The 22955-nt window shown below is 42.9% G+C and overlaps 2 protein-coding genes across 2 annotated transcripts in view; both read left to right on the forward strand.

Annotated features, from left to right (window-relative positions):
* The window catches only part of LOC117501418 (cyclic nucleotide-gated cation channel beta-1-like), a 185988-nt gene extending 176809 nt beyond the window's left edge, over nucleotides 1–9179 (forward strand). The window contains exons 19-20 of the mRNA XM_034160302.1: nucleotides 1930–2116; nucleotides 8961–9179. Of these exons, the coding sequence (XP_034016193.1) occupies nucleotides 1930–2116; nucleotides 8961–9179 (406 nt within the window). The remainder of the gene's footprint in view (nucleotides 1–1929; nucleotides 2117–8960) is intronic.
* Nucleotides 9180–21861: 12682 nt separating this feature from the next.
* The window catches only part of kifc3 (kinesin family member C3), a 203991-nt gene continuing 202897 nt past the window's right edge, over nucleotides 21862–22955 (forward strand). Inside the window, exon 1 of the mRNA XM_034182888.1 lies at nucleotides 21862–22046. The gene's annotated coding sequence lies outside the window, so the exon portion shown is untranslated. The remainder of the gene's footprint in view (nucleotides 22047–22955) is intronic.

Raw genomic sequence — 22955 nt, forward strand, 5'->3', positions numbered from 1 at the left:
ATGTCAGGGGTGAGAGGGGTTGTTCATAACTGATGTCAGCTTAGCTATCATCCTCCTCTCATCCACCTCCTCTATGAGGTCTCTGTCCTGCATTCCAGGACAGAGCCAGCCCTTCTGACTCATCTGTTGAATCTCCTCCTGTCCCTCTCAGAACTTGCACAGCCCAGCAGTCATAAAAGGTTTTCAGCAGTGTCCTGCACACAGCAAAGGACCTCAGTCTTCTCAGCAGGTGAAGACGACTTTGGCCCTTCTTGTCCAGGACATCTGTGTTTTGTGTCCAGTCGAGTTTGTTGTTAAGGTGAACACCCAGGTAGTTGTACTTCTCCAGTATTTCTATGTCCAAGCCCTGGATGTTCATAGGCACAATCTGAGAAGCCTTTATTTTAAAGTCAGTCACCACCTCCTTTGTCTTGCTGGCATTGATGCACAGGTAGTTCAGTTCACACCATGGCCACCAAGTAGGTGATGACCTTCCTGTACTCCAAATTGTTCCCCTCAGACACACATCCAACAATGGCTGTGTCCTCCAAAAACTTCTGGAGGTAACAACTGTCTGTGTTATAGCTGAAGTCTGATGTGTACAGCGTGAGGAGGAAAGAAGGGAGTACTGTACCCTGCAGGGCCCCATGCTGCAGACTACCACATCAGACACAGTCGTGAAGCCTTACATACGGTGGTCTGTTGGTGAGGTAGTCCATGGTCCATACAGCCAGGTGACTCAACTCCAGTTCCTTCCAGCTTCCCCCTGAGAAGTGATGGCTGAACTGTGTTGAAGGCTCTGAAGAAGTCAAAGAATGTGACTCTCCCAGTGCTCTCAGGTAGATGACAGCGTCTTCCACACAGATGCCAGGTCGGTACGTGAACTGCAGAGGGTTCATCTCGCTGTTCACCAGGTGTCTGAGGTGGTGAAAATATTCCTCTCCAAGGTCTTCATCATGTGAGAGGTTAAAGCTACTGGCCTGAAGTGGTTGGGCTCACTAGGGTGTGCAGTCTTAGGAACTGGAATCAGATAAACCAGGTAAGATGAGGTGTATCACTTGCATTGTGAAAAAATGTCAGCTACGATATTTTGCCTATATCGCATGTTTCTCTGGGTGTGATCCAGCATGCAGGTACCTGAATGTCGAGGACCCGTAGCTGGAGAACACCAAGGAGATGCCCACATTTTACTTGGCTGCTACAGATAGATGATTCCTTTTGAGATTTGGGGAGGGAACGGTTGTCTGCCTGGGTGGTTGCAATCTACGACCCAAGGCCGTCCTGTAGTGTAGCGGATGCAGCAATGCATCGTACCAGTGCATGTTCCCAGACCTGACTTGGTAAGACCACTAATGCTCTACGATGCTCAGTTTTGGGCAGTGAGAAGAAAACTGGATGTGTCAAAAATGAGAATGCTGAGATGGATGTGTGGAGTTGAAAAACTGGACACAGTAAGAGGTTGAGATTAAAACACTACAGGAAAGTGTGGTTTGGATGTGTAATGAGAAACCACATATGCAGTAAGAGTCTTGATATCCAAGTCTTGGCTTGATCTTGGTGGATGTATATGATCTACGAAACACTGCCAGTTGTGAAAAAGCGTGTCTGCGTGTCTTGTCCTCTGTCTTCTTCCTCTTGTCCTCTTCTGACACTTCTGTCCTAGATAGGGTTATATTCAGATAATCTAATCTACTTCCTGGGTGCAGTTAGTCAACCAGGTCAGATCAGTGGATCTCAGTTTAGCTCCTTAGTGAGAACATCAACAGAGTGGTTCATGTGTTCATCTTTCTGTACATGCTGAAAGTTGGCAGTGAGTGTTCTGTCCAATAAACAGCTTCACTTATGTTTTGTTTGTTTTTGGAGGTGGGGGTGGGGTGGGGTGGGGGATTTTGGTCAGTCTACTACAATCTTTTGCCACGCCGGCATAATTTATTTTTTGTGTGTCTGCAGGAAAATGCTGACAAAGGACAAGAAACCACAGGAGAAAGAGGGGAAAGAGGAAGTGCAGGTCATCCCTCCCAGACCCGACACCCCCAAAATGTTTAAGGCAGCACTGAAAGTCACTGAGCAGGCGGGCATCCAAGGGACCTTTGCAAAGCTGAAAAAGGCTTACAAACCAGCAGGGGGTGCTGCAGAGGTATGACAGTGAAAGACATCTCATAGAGTTCTGCAGGAAAACACTCCTGTCTTCTTTTGACTCACCCCTACGGTCAGGGCTTGCCGAGGCAGATTTTTCCATCTACATCTTGCTGTCTTGGGCCTCTTCCTCAGCTACTCCTTAATCTTCTTTGTACTGCTCCCATTAGGGGTCACCACAGCAGATCATCTCTGTCTCATCCTGTGCTCTTCATCATCCTCTGTCACATCAACCACCTGCATGTCCTCCCCAAAGGGGTTATATATGAGAACTAGAGTCCGCACTGCCAGTGCTGCCCACTAAACGTAAACGTCCCTTCATGGACAGCAACACAACGCCTCCTAACCGGGTGAAATACTGACAAAGTTCCTGGATGTTAATCCATTTTCAATGGGGATTCGCGACTCAACACTCAGAAAAACAGTTGCAAAATACGTGTTAAAATGCCGTTCTGACCTGGATATCGAGCCAGTAAAATTAATTAACATTAAATTATGTCAGGAAAGTATTAAACTTACTCTGACATCCACACATTCCCAAATATTAGTGTTGAAAGTTACACGGATCTGATCTGTTCCAGCTGAGCTGCTGCTGTGTTCAGTGCAGCTCCTTACAATATATTTATATATTTTATCTTTACACAGTTATCTTTTATTGACTGAGTTTCATTGATGAAGTCAGTGGTGTGGGTGCACGTCTCTGTGTGAGGCTGTGACTGTGAGCGGCACAGCGCGGGTCATTATAATCTCAGAGCAGCGGCTCGGTTATTTCAGGTGCAAATTAAAAAAAAAAAATCGTGGGTCTTGTGACAATTTTAATCACTACTCAACAAAAATATAAACGCAACACTTTTGGTTTTGCTCCCATTTTGCATGAGATTAACTCAAAGATCTAAAACTTTTTCCACATACACAATATCACCATTTCCCTCAAATATTGTTCACAAACCAGTCTAAATCTGTGATAGTGAGCACTTCTCCTTTGCTGAGATAATCCATCCCACCTCACAGGTGTGCCATACCAAGATGCTGATTAGACACCATGATTAGTGCACAGGTGTGATCTCCTTCGCATCATCCGTGAAGAGAACACCTCTCCAACGTGCCAAACACCAGCGAATGTGAGCATTTGCCCACTCAAGTCGGTTACAACGACGAACTGGAGTCAGGTCGAGACCCCGATGAGGACGACGAGCATGCAGATGAGCTTCCCTGAGACAGTTTCTGACAGTCTGTGCAGAAATTCTTTGGTTATGCAAACCGATTGTTTCAGCAGCTGTCCGAGTGGCTGGTCTCAGACGATCTTGGAGGTGAACATGCTGGATGTGGAGGTCCTGGGCTGGTGTGGTTACACGTGGTCTGCGGTTGTGAGGCTGGTTGGATGTACTGCCAAATTCTCTGAAACGCCTTTGGAGACGGCTTATGGTAGAGAAATGAACATTCAATACACGAGCAACAGCTCTGGTTGACATTCCTGCTGTCAGCATGCCAATTGCACGCTCCCTCAAATCTTGCGACATCTGTGGCATTGTGCTGTGTGATAAAACTGCACCTTTCAGAGTGGCCTTCTATTGTGGGCAGTCTAAGGCACACCTGTGCAATAATCATGGTGTCTAATCAGCATCTTGATATGGCACACCTGTGAGGTGGGATGGATTATCTCAGCAAAGGAGAAGTGCTCACTATCACAGATTTAGACTGGTTTGTGAACAATATTTGAGAGAAATGGTGATATTGTATATGTGGAAAAAGTTTTAGATCTTTGAGTTCATCTCATACAAAATGGGAGCAAAACCAAAAGTGTTGCGTTTATATTTTTGTTGAGTGTATTTTAACAAAACATTGGTTTAGCAGGGGAAAATATCAACTAGACATAAGTGAAGAGTTAATGGTCCGTGTCCTCACAAGACACAGGCACGGCAGGAAACATACACCATATTCCATCTGTTTCTTGACGTGATTAACTGAGCGTCTATGGGCTTTGCTCATTAAGTTGCCCGGAATTAAAATGGCGATCACGCCTCCTTGCCGAGACACGGCTCAGTGCGACTGTGGCCTCCAGTTCTCGTATATAACCTCTTTGGGCCTCCCTCACCATATTCCCAAACCTTCTTTTTAACCATCCTGACTCTTCTTCACCTCTCCACCATGCTCTCCATTAGCATGGACAGCTGCAGCCCAGTCTCACTTTTTTTTTTGTCCTCCCATGATGAAATGAGTCAAATTTTCATGGTAGGGTTTTTTTTAACTCACTATTACTAACCCTACTCCTACTCCCAACCCTCACAACTTGCCATGAGATTGGGTTGGGACAGCTGATACCATGTATTTCAAAATCAAATCAAATCAATTTTATTTATATAGCGCCAAATCACAACAAACAGTTGCCCCAAGGTGCTTTATATTGTAAGGCAAAAGCCATACAATAATTACGGAAAAACCCCAACGGTCAAAACGACCCCCTGTGAGCAAGCACTTGGCTACAGTGGGAAGGAAAAACTCCCTTTTAACAGGAAGAAACCTCCAGCAGAACCAGGCTCAGGGAGGGGCAGTCTTCTGCTGGGACTGGTTGGGGCTGAGGGAGAGAACCAGGAAAAAGACATGCTGTGGAGGGGAGCAGAGATCGATCACTAATGATTAAATGCAGAGTGGTGCATACAGAGCAAAAAGAGAAAGAAACAGTGCATCATGGGAACCCCCCAGCAGTCTACGTCTATAGCAGCATAACTAAGGGATGGTTCAGGGTCACCTGATCCAGCCCTAACTATAAGCTTTAGCAAAAAGGAAAGTTTTAAGCCTAATCTTAAAAGTAGAGAGGGTGTCTGTCTCCCTGATCCGAATTGAGAGCTGGTTCCACAGGAGAGGAGCCTGAAAGCTGAAGGCTCTGCCTCCCATTCTACTCTTACAAACCCTAGGAACTACAAGTAAGCCTGCAGTCTGAGAGCGAAGCGCTCTATTGGGGTGATATGGTACTATGAGGTCCCTAAGATAAGATGGGACCTGATTATTCAAAACCTTATAAGTAAGAAGAAGAATTTTAAATTCTATTCTAGAATTAACAGGAAGCCAATGAAGAGAGGCCAATATGGGTGAGATATGCTCTCTCCTTCGAGTCCCCGTCAGTACTCTAGCTGCAGCATTTTGAATTAACTGAAGGCTTTTCAGGGAACTTTTAGGACAACCTGAAAATAATGAATTACAATAGTCCAGCCTAGAAGAAATAAATGCATGAATTAGTTTTTCAGCATCACTCTGAGACAAGACCTTTCTGATTTTAGAGATATTGCGTAAATGCAAAAAAGCAGTCCTACATATTTGTTTAATATGCGCTTTGAATGACATATCCTGATCAAAAATGACTCCAAGATTTCTCACAGTATTACTAGAGGTCAGGGTAATGCCATCCAGAGTAAGGATCTGGTTAGACACCATGTTTCTAAGATTTGTGGGGCCAAGTACAATAACTTCAGTTTTATCTGAGTTTAAAAGCAGGAAATTAGAGGTCATCCATGTCTTTATGTCTGTAAGACAATCCTGCAGTTTAGCTAATTGGTGTGTGTCCTCTGGCTTCATGGATAGATAAAGCTGGGTATCATCTGCGTAACAATGAAAATTTAAGCAATGCTTTCTAATAATACTGCCTAAGGGAAGCATGTATTAAGTGAATAAAATTGGTCCTAGCACAGAACCTTGTGGAACTCCATAATTAACCTTAGTCCGCAAAGAAGACTCCCCATTTACATGAACAAATTGTAATCTATTAGATAAATATGGTTTAAAGTAATTTATGTTCACAGCCTCTACAGATGGATTAATATCCTGTGCAAAAAGCTACAGAAACTCTGCTGCAGTGCAGAAAGGATGAGACTACTGGAGAGCACCAAGGGTCTTGGCTCTGGAGGGCGGCAGCTGGCACTAAGGGTCTGTCCACTCAGGACAGATAAAGCTGGGTATCATCTGCGTAACAATGAAAATTTAAGCAATGCTTTCTAATAATACTGCCTAAGGGAAGCATGTATTAAGTGAATAAAATTGGTCCTAGCACAGAACCTTGTGGAACTCCATAATTAACCTTAGTCCGCAAAGAAGACTCCCCATTTACATGAACAAATTGTAATCTATTAGATAAATATGATTTAAAGTAATTTATGTTCACAGCCTCTACAGATGGATTAATATCCTGTGCAAAAAGCTACAGAAACTCTGCTGCAGTGCAGAAAGGATGAGACTACTGGAGAGCACCAAGGGTCTTGGCTCTGGAGGGCGGCAGCTGGCACTAAGGGTCTGTCCACTCAGGACAACTTCCTTTTGTAGGCAAGTAACAGCCATTGGAAGCCTGAGAAGACACCACTGAATAGCTCCATCAACTTTTTTCCTCCGAGGTGACGACACAGCCAAGTCCCACAGACTCATGGAAATTCTGATTGTTTTCATCCAGCAGGAACCCAGAGTTTGTCTTTAACCCAAAGTCACCCATTGGTGGTGGTTTTCATTCATTTGCTGCTGCTTATAAGGGTTCGGGTCATGGCTGCAAACTAAGAAACTCACCTCACATTGTTCTCAGCCAGACCCTCTAGCTCCTCCAGGGGGAGGTGTTCCCAAGCCACCAGGGAGCAGTAATCTCTCCAGCATGTCCTGGGTCTTCCTCGATGCCTCCTCTCAGTTGGACATGCCTGGAAAACCTCCCTCGGGAGATGACAGGGGCATCCTCACCAGATGCCTGAACCACCTCAGCTGACTCCTTTCATTGTGAAGGGGTGGGGTTCTACTCTGAGACCCTTCCAGATATTCAAACGTCTCATCTTGTGTCAGTCTGGACCCCCTATGGAGGAACCTCATTTTCTGGCTTGTATCTGTGATGTTGTACTCTTAATCGCTGTCCAAAGCTCATAACTATAGAATCAGAATCACCTTTATTGTCATTGTAATTTGCATTACAATGAGATTCGAGTGCAACTCCAAACCTTTCCGTGGTGCGAGTGATTTTTAGCCAAATAAAGGATAGTGAAATTTAACGGTAAATTTTTCACAGTATATGTACAACAATATAAACATAAGGTAAAATAAAATAAAATAAAATGTGGACCAAGTAAAATGTAAAATGAGAATTATATAGAACTGTGGTGTTATGTGTCGGACGCAGCTCGGAGAACCGACCAGCGTTTGAAGGACCCAGTATGAAATAAGCAGAGCACGGTACAAAGGCTAACTGAATTTAATACATAACAGTGATACAAAAATAACAGAAAGTGCGGTCTGGCGTGGTGCGCTCCCAGCAGCGCTAACGGTCCGGAGCCAGAAGCTGTTCGGACCCAAGGACCCCGCCGACACCCCCCAGGTGGCCGCAACAAACCGAGTCTGTGAAAGAAGGAACCATTATGTGAGTCCACACTCTACACACAGAGAGACCACTTAAAGGTGTACAAACAGCAAACACTTCCTGGCTTGATTACTAATCAACTTCCCAACCTGCAGGCATGGAACATCCAGTTCACATAACTCCACTGCAGTGGAAGCCGATACATGACTAACGTACAGCTCAATATAAAAAGGTGTGAGGGACACCACATTTACTGACTGTATAAATGTTAGTCACAAAATCTAACGTACCTCAGGAAGTGTGCTGACGAGCATGAGACCTCACCCCCTCCTCTTTCACAGACCGTGCATCAAACCCTGGACGTTCTCTGCATCCACTGATGATGAGATGGCTCCCGAGACGACGATCTCACCCGTCTGGTCACAAGGTCGAGTCTCTGGCCAATACACACTGTATACTCCAGTCTTAAATGCCACCATGTTCCAATCCATATAGATGCACCTCAGCTGTGAGTCCTGACGAGCCGCAGGTGATCAGGGTGAGGTCCTGATAACCTCAGCAACACAGCCACTCAGTCCCAAATGCAAGCCACCTGGAAGGAAAAACAAAAGACAGAAACAAAAAGGCAGCCAGGCCCCCCAGCCATACAACATGTGGAATCATATTGCACGGACAAATTGCACATGGTTTACAGATATTGCACAGAAACTTGAAGGTGCGGATTAGAGTGATTTGTTATTGTTCAGAGCAGTGATCACTCTGGGGAGAAAGCTGTCCCTGAGTCTGTTTGTCCTAGTTTTGATTGACCTATACCGTCGGCCGGAGGGTCGTAGGTCAAAAGGTGGTTGCTGGGGTGGGATGTGTCTTTGCTGATGGTGGCAGCTCTGCTGAGGTAGTGAGAGCTGGCGATGTCTTCCAGGCTGGGCAGAGAGCAGCCAGTGATCACCTGGGGCATTTTGATCACCCTCTGCAGCGCTCTCCTGTCTGCTGCTGAACACCCCCCCGTACCACGCTGTGATGCAGTACGTCAGGATGCTCTCGATGGTGGCTCTGTAGAACAACACCGGCAGCTTCTCCTCCAGATTGTTTCTCCTGAGCACCCTCAGGAAGTGGAGTCACTGCTGGGCTTTCTTCACTACCACTGTGGTGTTGGCAGTCCAGGAGAGGCTGTCAGAGAGCTGCACTCCCAGGAAGTCAGCCCTGGGTCAGCCCTGTTCTTCCTGAAGTCCAGGATTATTTCTTTTGTTTTTGTGGTGTTCAGCGTCAGGTTGTTAGCTGAACACCACGCTGTCAGTCGATGGTGTGGACAGATGTGTGAATCAACAGGTAAATCAGTTTTACTTGAATGTCCTTTCATTGTCTTGACCACGGGGTTTGTGATCACAACAGCAGTATGCAGAATTACGTAACCGTGTCTGGCCACAGAGTTCACCAGAGATTCTCTTGATAGTGTATTTATTTCTTTGTCTTACACTGCTCTACCTCCTTCCCTCTCTCAACACTTTTATCTTTTTCTTGCTCGCAGGCTCCACCCCAAGTCTCCCCCATCCCACCTCCATCTCCAATGCACCACCGCTCACCCGTCCCACTCATACCCGCACGGGACGATGATGACGCGGTGTCAGAGACCACCGACAGCACTGTGGTCATCCGAATGACACCGCAGAAGCAGGGAGAGGAGCTCCTCACGGTGGAAATGGCGCCCACTGAAGGAGATGAAAGATCTGAAGAGGACAAGAAATGAGAGAAAAAAATAAAGTAATGATCGACTAGCGGATGTTTAGTGAAGTTGTTTTAGTTATTTCCACACTGCCTCATCTTCTATTATGCATACTTGAAATTCTTTAAACTGAATGCATTATTCCCTGACTTTACATCTACCGCCACCAAAATGTTCAAAGTTTATGACATCACACATCAGAAACTAATGGACCAAAGTTCATGAGCATGATCACATCCTGGATGTTAACAGGCTGAGTGGTACTGTGGTAACATCCTACCCTTTGTAACACCGGTGTGAACATTAATATGATGATTACATATTGACAACATGCTGATGTTTAAAGGATCTCAGTGAAACACAGACTTTAGCATTGAACCACTTTAGCAATTGATTGGGGGTCTGCCTGTTTTCTGGAGGTCCTTAAATCAGATGGTCCAGTAGTCACTTAGATTTAGGGTTGAATGAAAGAGATCTTCTAATGTTCACTGTTACCAATCAGAGGTTTTTCTACTGAAAGTTAACTGATTTTCTCAATAATGCAGTAACAGGCCTTGTGAAAATAATGGCGTCACCCATGTGAACATTATCACGCTACTGTTTCAATTTTCACTCATTTGCCAATACACTCCTATGATAAACTATGTTTTAAAGCACAATGTGCAGTAATATTCCAGTGGTGTAGTACAGTTAGCAGTAGTGTTAGAGTGCACGTTTGCCAGTGAATACTGGAATTTATTAGACGTGGTCACTACATGCACAGTCTGCGTGTTGGATAAGGTTGTGGAAACCAGCAGCATAGGTGCTTTGTTGGAAAGGAAAGGGTGACTGACCTTGATGTCTCACATGATGGCGTGATCTTTGGGGAACCAATGGCCTAACAGCAGCATTTGAGAAACAGGGTGAGGAGATGGATAGTCCTGGACTGATGCTAAGATCCAGGCTTTCAGTGACTTCATGGACTCTGCTGTCACGTGTCTGTGTGTGGTGAAAGTGTCCAGCGTGTACAGTGATTCACTAATGTCAGCAGTGACGTTCGTGTTTGTCGGTTGTCAGGCTTTGAGACTCAGAGAAGGGAAGCGCTTTCACAGCTATGAGGTTGCTGCACAGAGGTGTTTGGTAATACCAAGACCTTTGCAAGAGAACAAAGATCCAAGACTTTAAGGTCTTGGTGCTTCCAGTCTCAGCGTATGATTGAAAGAATTGGCCTTTGGTACTAGGGCTCTTTAAAGGGATCCTTGGGCACGGCTGGATTGAGTTTGTGTCAAACAAACATTTGCTTCGGTGGAAGTAAATGAAGAGTATCATGAGGGAACGTTGGCCACCACATTCTGGCCATGTGGAGCTTTTCTGTGGGAATGAGCCAGCACAAGGGTGCCTCAGTGTTCAGGACGCCAGCAACAAGAAGAGGTCAAAAAGTTGTCCACGTTTATCTGGTTGCAGCAGACAGATGGCTACCACTGAGAGATGAGGATGGACTATTACCAGCCTGGGTGATTGTCATCCAGGACTGAAGGCAGTTCCATGGTGTGGTGGATGCAGTGACACTCAGCACCATGCACACTCCCAAACCAGACCTTGCAAGCATCTGCATGTTTTGTTAGCATGTTAGGATGTAGACATTAGCGTGGCATCTTGAAAACAAAACATCCAGCAACAACCTGACTTTGTTCTTCCTCAGTGTGGTGGCCAAAGGAGACCAGTAGAGGGCGCTCAGTGTTTTGTGCTGCCTTGTCCTTGTCTTGTTCACCTTGTTTTGCTCTTCTTTTTTCCTCCTCCTGTGTTATCTTGAGAAGGTTCTGAGAATGATCCGCAGCACTTCTGTAGCTGCTCGGCCTTTTGTGAATTTCATTACTTTTATCTATTTCACGAGAAATCTATTTCTGTGTTGATCACAGCAGGGATTCACAAAGCAAACTACGTGTGCGCAGGTTGGACTGCAAAATGGACTGGACTAAGCGGTCATCACACACTCTAGCTATCGTGTCGTTATTGTGAGGCTAAACATCATGTTTCATGTATGTTACATATGTACTAGTAACTTTACACCAAATCATTTAGTAAAACCACTAACAGCTGATATGCACAAAATATAGTATTTAATAAACAGACTGCATTTATAAAGCGCTTTTCCATCCACATCAGAAACTCAAAGCTCTTTACAATGATGCCTCACATTCACACACCACTGTCAGGCTGCTGCCATGCAAGGCGCTCACTACATACTGGTAGCAAGTAGCGGATTAAGGACCTTGCCCAAGGGCCCTTGGTGATTTTATGGTCTGGCTGGGGTTTGAACGGAGGATCCTCTGGTCTCAAGCCCAACGCTTAACCACTAGACCATCACCTCCCCCAACGAAGCAATTTTCAAGTCAGCGACATGTTAACTGTTCAAGATAACAAATGGCTACAGAGACTGGCCGAGGCGGCTGCATGCTACCCAAATAAAAAGTTAATACCCAGTTCTGTCTCACAGTTGATTACAAACCGCACTGATCTGTTTATAGAACAATTTCTACTCATTAACATTGTGTTCATGAGATTGTTTGTTCATATTTGGAGCAATCAGAAGTCATCAGTAAAAAGGCTGATTTTGGGGCCTTCTCATTTAAAGTTCTATTGATTTACATGGACTCACTCTGGACTCACTTTTTACTGTAACTCTGTTAAAAAGTTGAGTCACTTCACACAGTGAGGTTCTCAAAGCGAGTCACAGTGGTTGAGTCAACATATCTGCATATCTGTGTTGCAGTGCCACCACCAAACCAAGGGGGCCAGGAGCATGACTCTCCTTGAGCAGATATGATTTAATTTTTTGGAATACAAAATGCTCCTGGTGTATTTTGCTGAGTGTTAGTGATATTTAACACACCCAGAGATGTGGTGTTTGTGCTGGAGACCCTCCTGTCCTGTGCACCAGCAGCATTTCCTGTACATTCGTTTTGTGAATTGTTCTGTAATTTGTGTCTGTATCATGGCCCAAGCAGAGGGTCACCCCTTTGAGTCTGGTCTGCTTGAGGTTTCTTCCTCAGAGGGAGTTTTTTCTTACCTCTGATGCTCTGGGGGTTAGTAAGGTTAGACCTTACTTGTGTGAAGCACCTTGAGGCAACTCTGTTGTGACTTGGCGCTATATAAATGAAAATAAATTGAAATTGAAAAATATTTAAGTGAACATAAATGCACTCTTCTGAAGGTACTGATTGGGAGCTTTTCCAGAGCATCTGGAGAGTATTCAGTGCTTCACTTTTTCCACAGCCTTATTCCAAAATGGAGTAAATGTATTTTTCCCCTCAAAATTCTACTCACAATACCCCATAATGTCAACATGATAAAAGTTTTTATTTTGAAATTTTTGCAAATTTACTAAAAATAAAAATCTAAGAAATCCCATGTCCATAAGTACAAGTATTCACAGTCGTTGCTCAGTACTTTGTTCATGCACCTTTGGCAGCAATTCCAGCCTCAAGTCTTGTTGAATAAGATGCCACAAGCTTGGTTCACCTATCTTTGGGTAGTTTGGCCCATTGATATCTTGGCTGTGTACTTAGTGTCATTGTCCTGCTGAAAGATGAACCGTCGCCCCAGTCTGAGGTCAAGAGCGCTCTGGAGCAGGTTTTCAGCCAGGATGTCTCTGTACATTGCTGCATTCATCTTTCCCTCAATCCTGACTAGGCTCCCAGTTCCTGCTGCTGAAAAACATCCCCACAGCATGATGCTGCCACCACCATGCTTCACTGTAGGGATGGTGCCTGGTTTCCTCCAAACATGATGACAAAGAGTTCAATCTTTGTCTCATCAGACCAGAGAATTTTGTTTCTCCTGGTCTGAAAGTCCTTCAGGTGCCTTTTGTCAAACTCCAGGTGGGCTGCCATGTGCCTTTTACTAAGGAGTGGCTTCTGTCTGGCCACTCTACCATACAGGCCTGATTGGTGGATTGCTGCAGAGATGGTTGTCCTTCTGGAAGGTTCTCCTCTTTCCACAGAGGAATGCTGGAGGTCTAACAGAGTGACCATCGGGTTCTTGGTTACCTCCCTGACTAAGGTCCTTCTCCCCCAGTCACTCAGTTTAGACGGGCATCCATCTCCAGGAAGAGTCCTGGTGGATCTGAACTTCTTCCATTTACAGATGATGGAGGCCACTGTGCTCATTGGGACCTTCAAAGCAGCAGAAATGTTTCTGTGCCCTTCCCCAGATTTGTGCCTCCAGACAATCCTGTCTCAGAGGTCTACAGACAATTCCTTTGACTTCATGCTTGGTTTGTGCTCTGACTGTCAACTGTGGGATCTTATGTAGACAGGTGTCTCTTGATCCAAATCATGTCCAATCAACTGAATTTACCCCAGGTGGACTCCAAAGAAGCTGCAGAAACATCTCAAGGATGAACAGTGGAAACACGAGGCACCTGAGCTCAGTTTTGAGCTTCATGGCAAAGGCTGTGAATACTTATGAACATGTGATTTCTTAGGTTTTTATGTTTAATAAATTAGCAAAAATCTAAAAAAAAAAAAAAAAAGGATCACGTAATAACCATTACAGGAGAAGACGCCCACTCCTACTTCCGGATGGAGCCGCACCTGGGACAGAGAGAGAGAAAAAAACAGAATGAGGCGGCAGAAAGACAACAAATACAGTATAATTTGTCAGCATTAAACAACAAGAAAAACAGAGAAATACTAAGGTGATCGCCGGCCACTAGTCCTAAACTAAAAGACCCAGAATTTAGGTAAGGTTGAGGCCGGGGCATGCTCTGTTTACTAATAACATGAATTAAAAGAGTAAAAAGCATAGAAACATACTATACCAGTATGCTACCCATACGAAAGGGAAAATAAGTGCATCTTAAGTCTGGACTTGAAAGTCTCTACAGAATCTGACTGTTTTACTGATGCAGGGAGATGTTTCTACAGAACAACATGCAGACCCCCCTTGGATCTGCTGTGGTGACCCCTATACTGGAAAAACAAGGGAGCAGCTGAAGGGATCCAAAATTAAAACACTGGTAAAAAAAAAAAAAAAAAAATTGTCACATTCCTTTTTTCCACTTTTGAAGTGTCCTGTGGATCCTACCTGCAGGGGTGGCGGCCCAGGGGTTAGTGTGCTTGTCTACAGTGGGGAAGGTTCCTGGTTGGAACAAAGTCACCCTTGTCTATTCTCCATATAATGTGCAGTTGCATCAGGAAGGGCATCCGGTGTAAAACTTGTACCAAATCAACATGCAGGTTCGCCTCATATCTGCTGTGGTGAAATCAAAGGGCTGTACCTCTGGGTCCTACAGGACCCTGCTTTGCTAAAATATGGGAAGTACCAGTAATAATAATAAAAAAAATCTATTAAAATTATGAAACAAATATTGTTTTATGTATTTTTAAAATGTGCAACATGTTTTAACAGTAACTTTGAAGTCCAGCTGTCCGTGGCTCAGGTAATACTGGAGATTTGCACTTCTATTCTACAATGAACCTGTCTGACTTTCATCACGGCAAGTTGTTTTTGGAATTTTTTCAGTCTCCCTTTTACAACCCCAATTCCATTGAAGTTGGAACGGTGTGTAAAATGTAAATAAAAACAGAATATAATGATGTGCAAATCCTCTTCAACCTATATTCAATTATTTGTTTTGGAAACATTTCTCAATGCCCGCCCCACCCGGTATTTATTTAAAATGGCTCAGTCCACCTGCCCCCTTCAGACTGCTGCAAAAACTTTCACAAACAGGGTGTGCAGGAGGAGAGTCAAGACACCTCAGAGAGCAAAAAAAAAAGAAAAAAAATCTTAGACAGGAGAAAGAAGTGAAGGGTTAACGGTATATCACCCAGTTCTTTCATAGACAAGATGGGTCTGTGATGGAAAGTTCTGGAATGTTAGCCTGTTGTCTGTTCCTAACTCTGTCCATAAGCTAGCTCACGTTTCTCCCCATGTTAGCTCATATTTCTGAAGAAAACTGGATTAATACATTTCACTGTTGTTTTAGTTAAATAATCAATGCAAACAAATGTTTAACAAGCAGTTCTCAAAAAAATGATGCATGTTCTGCAGACACATAGGGAGCAGCAGCACATCTGTCAGCCCCCCCCCCCCCCACCTGAACAAACCCAAGTACCCCCTGAGGTGAGCAGCTGTGTGTGGAATTAATTGATTATTATGGAGAAAAAACATGAAAGAATAAAAAATCATTCTGAAATTAAAAAAGCCTATAGTCTGTATTTATTTCAGAATCATTTTAATGGTTTAAAAAGCATCAGCTATCACTGAAATATAATGTTTGGTCAGTAGTTTGGGACTCTCATCACCTTGCTTTGCAGTAGGAACAGAGAACATTTCCAGTATGTGTAGACTGGGTCACTGCTCTCAATCCAATCAGAGAAATATTTACATCAGAAGATTAAATAGCAACAACCAGCCTCATATATGTATTTTGTCAGAGTATCAGTCTTGCAGCAAATAACTGAATCTAAATGAATTTCATTGTACAGTTGTATGCAAAATTTGGGCACCCCTGATAATTTTCATGATTTTTCTTTATAAAGCCTTCCTTTGAAGGAATAACACTTGGAGTATTTACCACATGATGAGGGAGGCTGTTCCACAAAGTTACAATATTTTTTTGAGTCATATCTGCATATTTGCACCTCAAAAAATGTGAGAGTGACCTCTCAAACATAAATAAACTCTATTTTGGAAAAAAAAAAAATTACAGTCTGAAAAAAATATTTGATATATACAGTTGTATGCAAAGGTTTGGGCACACCTGATAATTTTCATGAGTTCCTTTATAAATCATTGGTTGTCTGGATCAGAAATTTCAGTTAAATATAATATATAGCAGACAAACACACTGATATTTGAGAAGTGAAATGAAGTTTCTAGTATTTACAGAAAGTGTGCAATAATTAAACAAAATTAGGCAGGTGCATAAATTTGCGCACCCTTGTCATTTTATTGATTTGAATACATTTAGCACTAATTATTGGAACACAATATTAGTTTGGTAAGCTCATTGACCCTTGACCTCCTTAGACAGGTGAATCCAATCATGAGAAAGGGTATTTAAGGTGGCCATTTGCAAATGTTCCCCTCTTTGCATCTCTTCTAATGAGTGGCAACATGGGAGCCTCTAAACAACTCTCAAATGACCTGAAAATAAAGATTGTTCAAGATCATGGTTTAGGGGAAGGATACAAAAAGCTATCTTAGAGATTTCAGCTGTCAGTTTCCACTGTGAGGAACATAGTGAGGAAATGGAAGACCACAGACACAGTACTAGTTAAGGCTCAAAGTGGCAGGCCAAGAAAAATCTCAGATAAGCTGAAGCAAAGGATGGTGAGAACAGTCATAGTCAAGCCACAGACCTGCTCCAAAAACCAACAACATGATCTTGCTGCAGATAGTGTCTCTGTGCATTATTCAACTATACAGCGCACTTTGCTCAAAGAGATGCTGTGTGATGCTGTAATGCAGAGGAAGCCTTTTCTGTGTACATGCCACAAACACAGTCACTTGAGGTATGCTAAAGCACATTTGGACAAGCCAGCTTCATTTTGGAATAAGGTGCTGTGGACTGATAAAACTAAAATTGAGTTATTTGGACATAACAAGGGGTGGTATGCATGGCTGAAAAAGAACACAGCATTCCAAGAAAAACACTTGCTACCTAGAGTAAAATTTGGAGGTGGTTTTATCATGCTGTGGGGCTGTGTGGCCAGTGCAGGTACTGGGAATCTTGTTAAAGTTGAGGGTCACATGGATTCCAGTCAATATCAGCAGATTCTTGAGAACAATGTTCATGAATCAGTGACAAAGTTGAAGCTGTCGCTGGGGCTTTCAACAAAACAATGACCCTAAACACTGCTCAAAATCTACTAGGGCATTCATGCAAAGGAAAAAGTATAACGTTCTGGAATGGCCATCTCAGTCCCCAGACCTGAATATTATTGAAAATCTGTGGTGTGATTTTAAGTGGGCTGTCCATACTCAGAAACCAACAAACCTGAGATGTTTTTTGCAAAGAAGAATGGTCCAAAATACCTTCAACCAAAATTCAGACTCTCATTGGAAGCTATAGGAAGCATTTAGAGGCTGTTATTTCTGCAAAAGGAAGATCTACTAAATATTAATGTATTTTTTTGTTGGGGTGCCAAATTTATGCACCTGCCTAATTTTGCTTAAAGAATTATTGCACACTTTCTGTAAATCCTATAAACTTCAGTTCATTTTTCAAATATCAGCGTTCGTCTGCTATATGATATATTGAACTGAAATTTCTGATCCAAACAACCAATGATTTATAAAGGAAAGTCATGGAAATCATCAGGGGGGCCCAAACATTTACATATAACTGTATTTTCAGTGCTTCCCTTACCAAGTAACTGTCAAATGACATTTTTCTTTTCAGATATATGAGATTGATAGTCAAAAATATCATTAAAATGCATAGTTTTATGTAAAACGGTATCAAAATACGACCGGCTACGGGAAGCCCAATAAGATTTCTTTTCATGGGGCCCAAAATCCCTGGTGGCGCCCCTGCCGAACCATGTCACCTGTGTGGACCGCAATCATCCAAATTCCATCCAGGTACATCATACTCCAACATATCCACTCCAAGCAGGGCGCCATCTGGTGGTGGTGGGCCAGCAGTACCTCCTCTTCAGCGGCCCACACAACAACATTAAAGAAATGCATCTAACTAACATGGTGGCTCAGTGGCCTGGTTCAACGCATGCCTCATTCATCCTGACTGACGGTGTGCTTGGGGCAACCCAGTCTCACGCTTTTTTTTTCATGCTCCGTCATGAAATGAGTCACATTTCCATGATGTGGTTAATTTATTTTACTATTTCTAACGCTAACCCCTTCTCATAACCCAAACCATAACTCCCCCAGACGCCCCCCCCCCATCACCCAGCATTTTGTGCCCCCGTCTGGCACGTGCACGATGATTAAATAGTTTATTTGCACAATTGTTCTGAATGAAACCAGCATGGGCAAATTTGGGCATGTGCGCATTCAAAAATGTTTTTCAAAAAAGGTTTTTATTATTATTATATTTATTATTATTATTATTAGGATTATTATTAAATACTGTGTTGAGTAGAGCTGAAACAACTAATCGAGTTAATCGATTAAAATCGATTATTAAAATAGTTGTCAACTAATTTAGTCATCGATTAGTTGCTAAATAAGTTTGTTTTACCGCAAATGTTTGTTTCTTCCATATAATCAACCGAGCTTTGCTTTGAATCTTGAACCATTGAAGGAGTGCTTCGAGCTGCTGCTTCATTGGTTTCATTGGTTTTATTTTGCTTTATCTTAATTTTTCCACACTAAAACCCTAAAGAGCATATGTCTGTGAGGAATATTTACCTTTTTTATGTTAAACTGACCTGTTATGGTCTTCTGAAACAGTTGATAGATGTATTTTATGCTAACGCCGATGCTAATGCGTTAGCATGTCTATGGTGTTTTCAATGTTAAAGTTAGCATTAAGCTGCTGCCATTTCAGCATGTTTGTGCATTTGTTTTCTGTATAATAATTAATAGCTCAGCGTTTGTTGTCGTAAAAGAGTCAAATGTATTACAAATTATATTTTTTAATTATTTTTATTTATATATTAATAATAATAGCAACAAAAATAGTAATAATAACTAATAATGCTACAATACAATTTTAGAGAAAGAGACATGAGTCACATGTGTCATTGTGAAATGACCACATAGTTTCCAAGTTATACAGAGAATGTTGCACATATAATGAGTCGGCTACAGTTTTTGATTTAGATTTTATGGTTAACTGGTTATGCTAATTGCTCATTTGCAGCAACAAAAATACCTCTTTTTTCACCATATATTTGATAAGATTTATATGTTTCAGTGTTGTTTTATGGCAACTCAGCACTTTGATAAAGCAATGCCATTTGAAATAATTATTTTTGTTCTTTATTATAAACTGTTTTATTCTTTATTTTATATTTCAACAGCCAAGGGACATTTGTCGATTTGTTGATTTTCAAGTATTTTAAGTTTTCAAATAATGTTCTGTTGTTAAATAAAGTGATGGAAGGAGAGAAAAATTGTTTCCCTGGCACATTTTTAAAAATTCCCTGCTAATCCGATTAATCGTGTCAAAACCCTATCAGATTCATCGATGATCCAAATAATCATTTGTTGCAGCCTTAGTGTTCAGTATTTGTCAATAAATGCGTGTGTATAGTTGTGATGTCACACACTGACAGCCGCACCTCATTCTCTTTAATTTTACTGTGGGTGCTCTGCTTCTGCTTCATGTTTACTTTGGTGGACAGGGTACCAATTAAAATATCCCTGTATATCTCCACTTCATCTGTAGCTCACACTCAGTTAAATTCCTTTTCCTACCGTGATCATTCCGAACAGAGAGGGGAATCCCAGCTCCCAGGGCCTATTTAAATATATTTGCATATTTAAATAGGGGCGTGGACAGGGAAGAGTTTGGTACTTCTGCATGTGCAATCAATTCCACATTGATTAGATGTATGAACGGAATGTGCGTGGCTCCATACGTACGCACAGTGTGATACCTCTGAATTTTTTTGTGCGTACGACAGCTTCTGAGTTTTAGCGTGCACCATGTTTCAGTAGGAAATCCACGTAAGTCTTTGTACTTGAGTTCCCTGGTGACCAAGTCCAGGAAGTCACTGAAAACCTGGATCTTGGTCTTAATACAGGACAATCACAAACCCTGAACATTCAAGTGCTGCAACAAAGTTGCACTGACAGGCCACAGTATGTCAGACTGAGGGACACCACATCTGACACTGTGATCAGCAGCACTGGAGCACCGCAGGGCACGGTGCTGGCCCCTCTTCTCTTCACCCTGTACACCTTGAACTTCTGCTACAACTCTGATTTGTGTCACATCCACAAGTTCGCAGATGACACAGCCATTGTTGGATGTATCAGGGATGACAGAGAGGAGTACAGGAGCCTAGTGAAGGACTTTGCTGCCTGGTGCCACACAAACCATCTACAGCTCAACACCTTGAAAAGAAAGGAGCTGGTCTTTGACTTTAGGAAGTCGAGACCAAGTCCGCAACCAGTTCTGATCCAGAGAGCTGAGGTGGAGGCTGTGGATTCCTACAAGTACATCGGGCTGTGGCTGGACAGCAAATTGGACTGGACAACCCACACCAACCACCTGTACAGGAAGGGACAGAGCAGGCTGGGCCTCCTGAGGAGGCTGCGGCCATTTAATATCTGCAGGAAACTCCTGTGGATGTTCTAACAGTCTGTAGTAGCCAGCGTCCTCTTTTACACCATGAGGTGCTGGGGGGGAGCACATCCAAGAAGGACACATCCAAGCTGGACAAACTGATCAGGCGGGCCGGCTCTGTGGTTGGCATGAAGCTGGACTCTCTGGTGACGGTGGCAGAGAAGAGAACACTGGACAAACCGCTGGACATTGTGGACGATATCAGTCAGCCTCTGCACACCGTCATCAGCAACCAGAGGAGCCTCTTCAGCCACAGACTGCTGCTTCCCAAGTGCAGGACCAACAGACTGAAAAACTCCTTTGACCCTCAGGCCATCACTCAAGGGGAGGAGGAGCAACAGGAAGACAGAGGACGGTAAGGAGAGGAACAGTAGGAGCCAGTAAGCCAGTATTGATCAGTATGTCTGGTATTTATATTTGCATGCTGAGAGGGAGTTTTTTCTTACCACTGTTACCTGTGTTCTTGCTCTAGTGGTTGGTAAGGTTAGACCTTACTTGTGTGAAGCACCTTGAGGAAACTTTGTTGTGATTTGGAGTTATATAAATGAAAATAAATTGAAATTAAATTGAAAATTGAAATTATTTACATTTTGCAAACTGCTTTGTACTTTTGATGCTCTGTGTGCTTCTTACCCTGTGTGTTGCTATGCAATGCTGCTGGAACCTCAATTTCCCTGAGGTAGTCTTTCCAAGGGATGAATAAAGATCTATCTAATCTAATATAATCTAAATTATTGATCAAATTATTTTTAACTGGCTCACTTAACTCCAGTTTTGGCTTCTCTTCACTGGCTGCCAGTGTATTTTAGAATCCATTTAAAAATTTTAGTTTTAACTTTTAGGGCCATACATGGATGAGCTCCCCAGTACAACACCGACCTGCTGAAATCTGATTCTTCTTCCAGGGTCCTGAGATCATCAGGTCAGAGGTCACGGATGGTCCAGAAGAGTCGTTTTAAAACTCAGTCCCATCCAGACTCTGGAACATGTGTCCTGTCTTTATGCTGCACAGACTGACTCTTCGAAAAAGCACCTGAACACACTTTTATATACACAAGCTTTTTGCTGGACTTGTTGTTTTTATGCTTTTATATAGTCAATATTTTACCATTTTATTTTTTACTCTTTCTAGTGAAGCACTTTGTGATTTTCATGTCACTTACTGACATTATGTTTAAGTAATATCCGTGGGCGGGGCTTGTACCGTGTGTCAGATCTGGCGCAGTTTAATGGCCAAATAAACACTTTTTTGAAATTAAACATTTGAACTGTGTCAGGCTGATATTAGATGTTAGTGTTTAAGTAACTCCACATTGACGTGTTCACTCACACGCCATAATGCTATACGAACAAGCCCCGCCCTCATCTCCATAAATGACTCGTTTTTTTGTTTTTTCTTCTTCTGCCACATACCGCTCCGACGGGCCTTGAAAGCAACAGCGCCCGTCCGCGTCAGGAAAGCCGTTTAACATGAACGCATCTTCTGCCGCTGGAAAACCACGAAGTACTGCTGCCTTTCAGTGAAATATGTCGCTGTTCGCTACTAATGTTAATTAAGAACTTGACAGCTGCACAGTCAACGGTTTAGCTTGGAGACATTACTGGACACAAGATCCGGAGGAACAGGCGGGAGAGAACCGGAGGTATGGACAACTTTGTTTCCCTGACACGTCTCGTTCCTTCCTCCGTCTTCGCGGCACAGTTTGTACGGGAGCCGGGGCGACCATGTCCGTTGCACAAACCGTGTTTTCCAGCAGTTTCCACCGCGTCAAAGTTCTTTTCTTTCTGCAACAAAAGAGGTTACTAAACAGCACACACCTGTTTGTAGCGTGTCCGTGATGCCTGTCCACGTCTGCCGAGTTTGAAACCTACAGCCCAGAACTATCATGCTTTTGTCGTATATCCATGTTTGAAAAGCGTTTTTATGTTTTGAAAGTTGCGCTTGGTTTTGTTTTTAATCCAAACTTTGACATCCTGAGTTAAAGAACAACGTTGTATTTTACTTTCCTTAATATGAAGCTGTGGGATATATAAATATAGAAATATAAAACACTGTAATTTTATTTGGGGGAAACGCCTCAAAATTTTTTCTGTCTGCCAACCTGTAGGTGGCGATAATAATGGAATTTTCCACTTGTGTACCCCAGAACAAATTTGAAGTCCACAACTTCATAAACATTTTGGAATTGAATCTGTCTGTTGCTCGACTTTGGAAGTCTTGTGCAGCTATCAGTTATTTTAGTAATTGAGTATTCTAGCAATTATTCTAGCATCAGTAGTCCAGGGTTCTCCCCAAGCAATGGCACAATGTCGCTGCGCCAAAGTCTTGACATTTTGCTGAAATGGCGATGGGAATGTGTCTTTCTGTTTTGTCTTATTAACCATTTTTGTTTCAAAAAAGCAAAAATTAAAAAGCGAAACATTCAGTGCAAGTCTGAGCAAAAAACAGTTGAAAGAGTGGACTTTTGCTGAGAGGAGCTTCTTTCTGAAACTGTCAGTGTAGCTGGGGACGGAGCTGTAGCTGTATGAGGGTCTCCCCTCACACCGGGCAG

The sequence above is a fragment of the Thalassophryne amazonica genome, chromosome 2, assembly GCF_902500255.1.
Source record: "Thalassophryne amazonica chromosome 2, fThaAma1.1, whole genome shotgun sequence".
NCBI lineage: Eukaryota > Metazoa > Chordata > Actinopteri > Batrachoidiformes > Batrachoididae > Thalassophryne > Thalassophryne amazonica.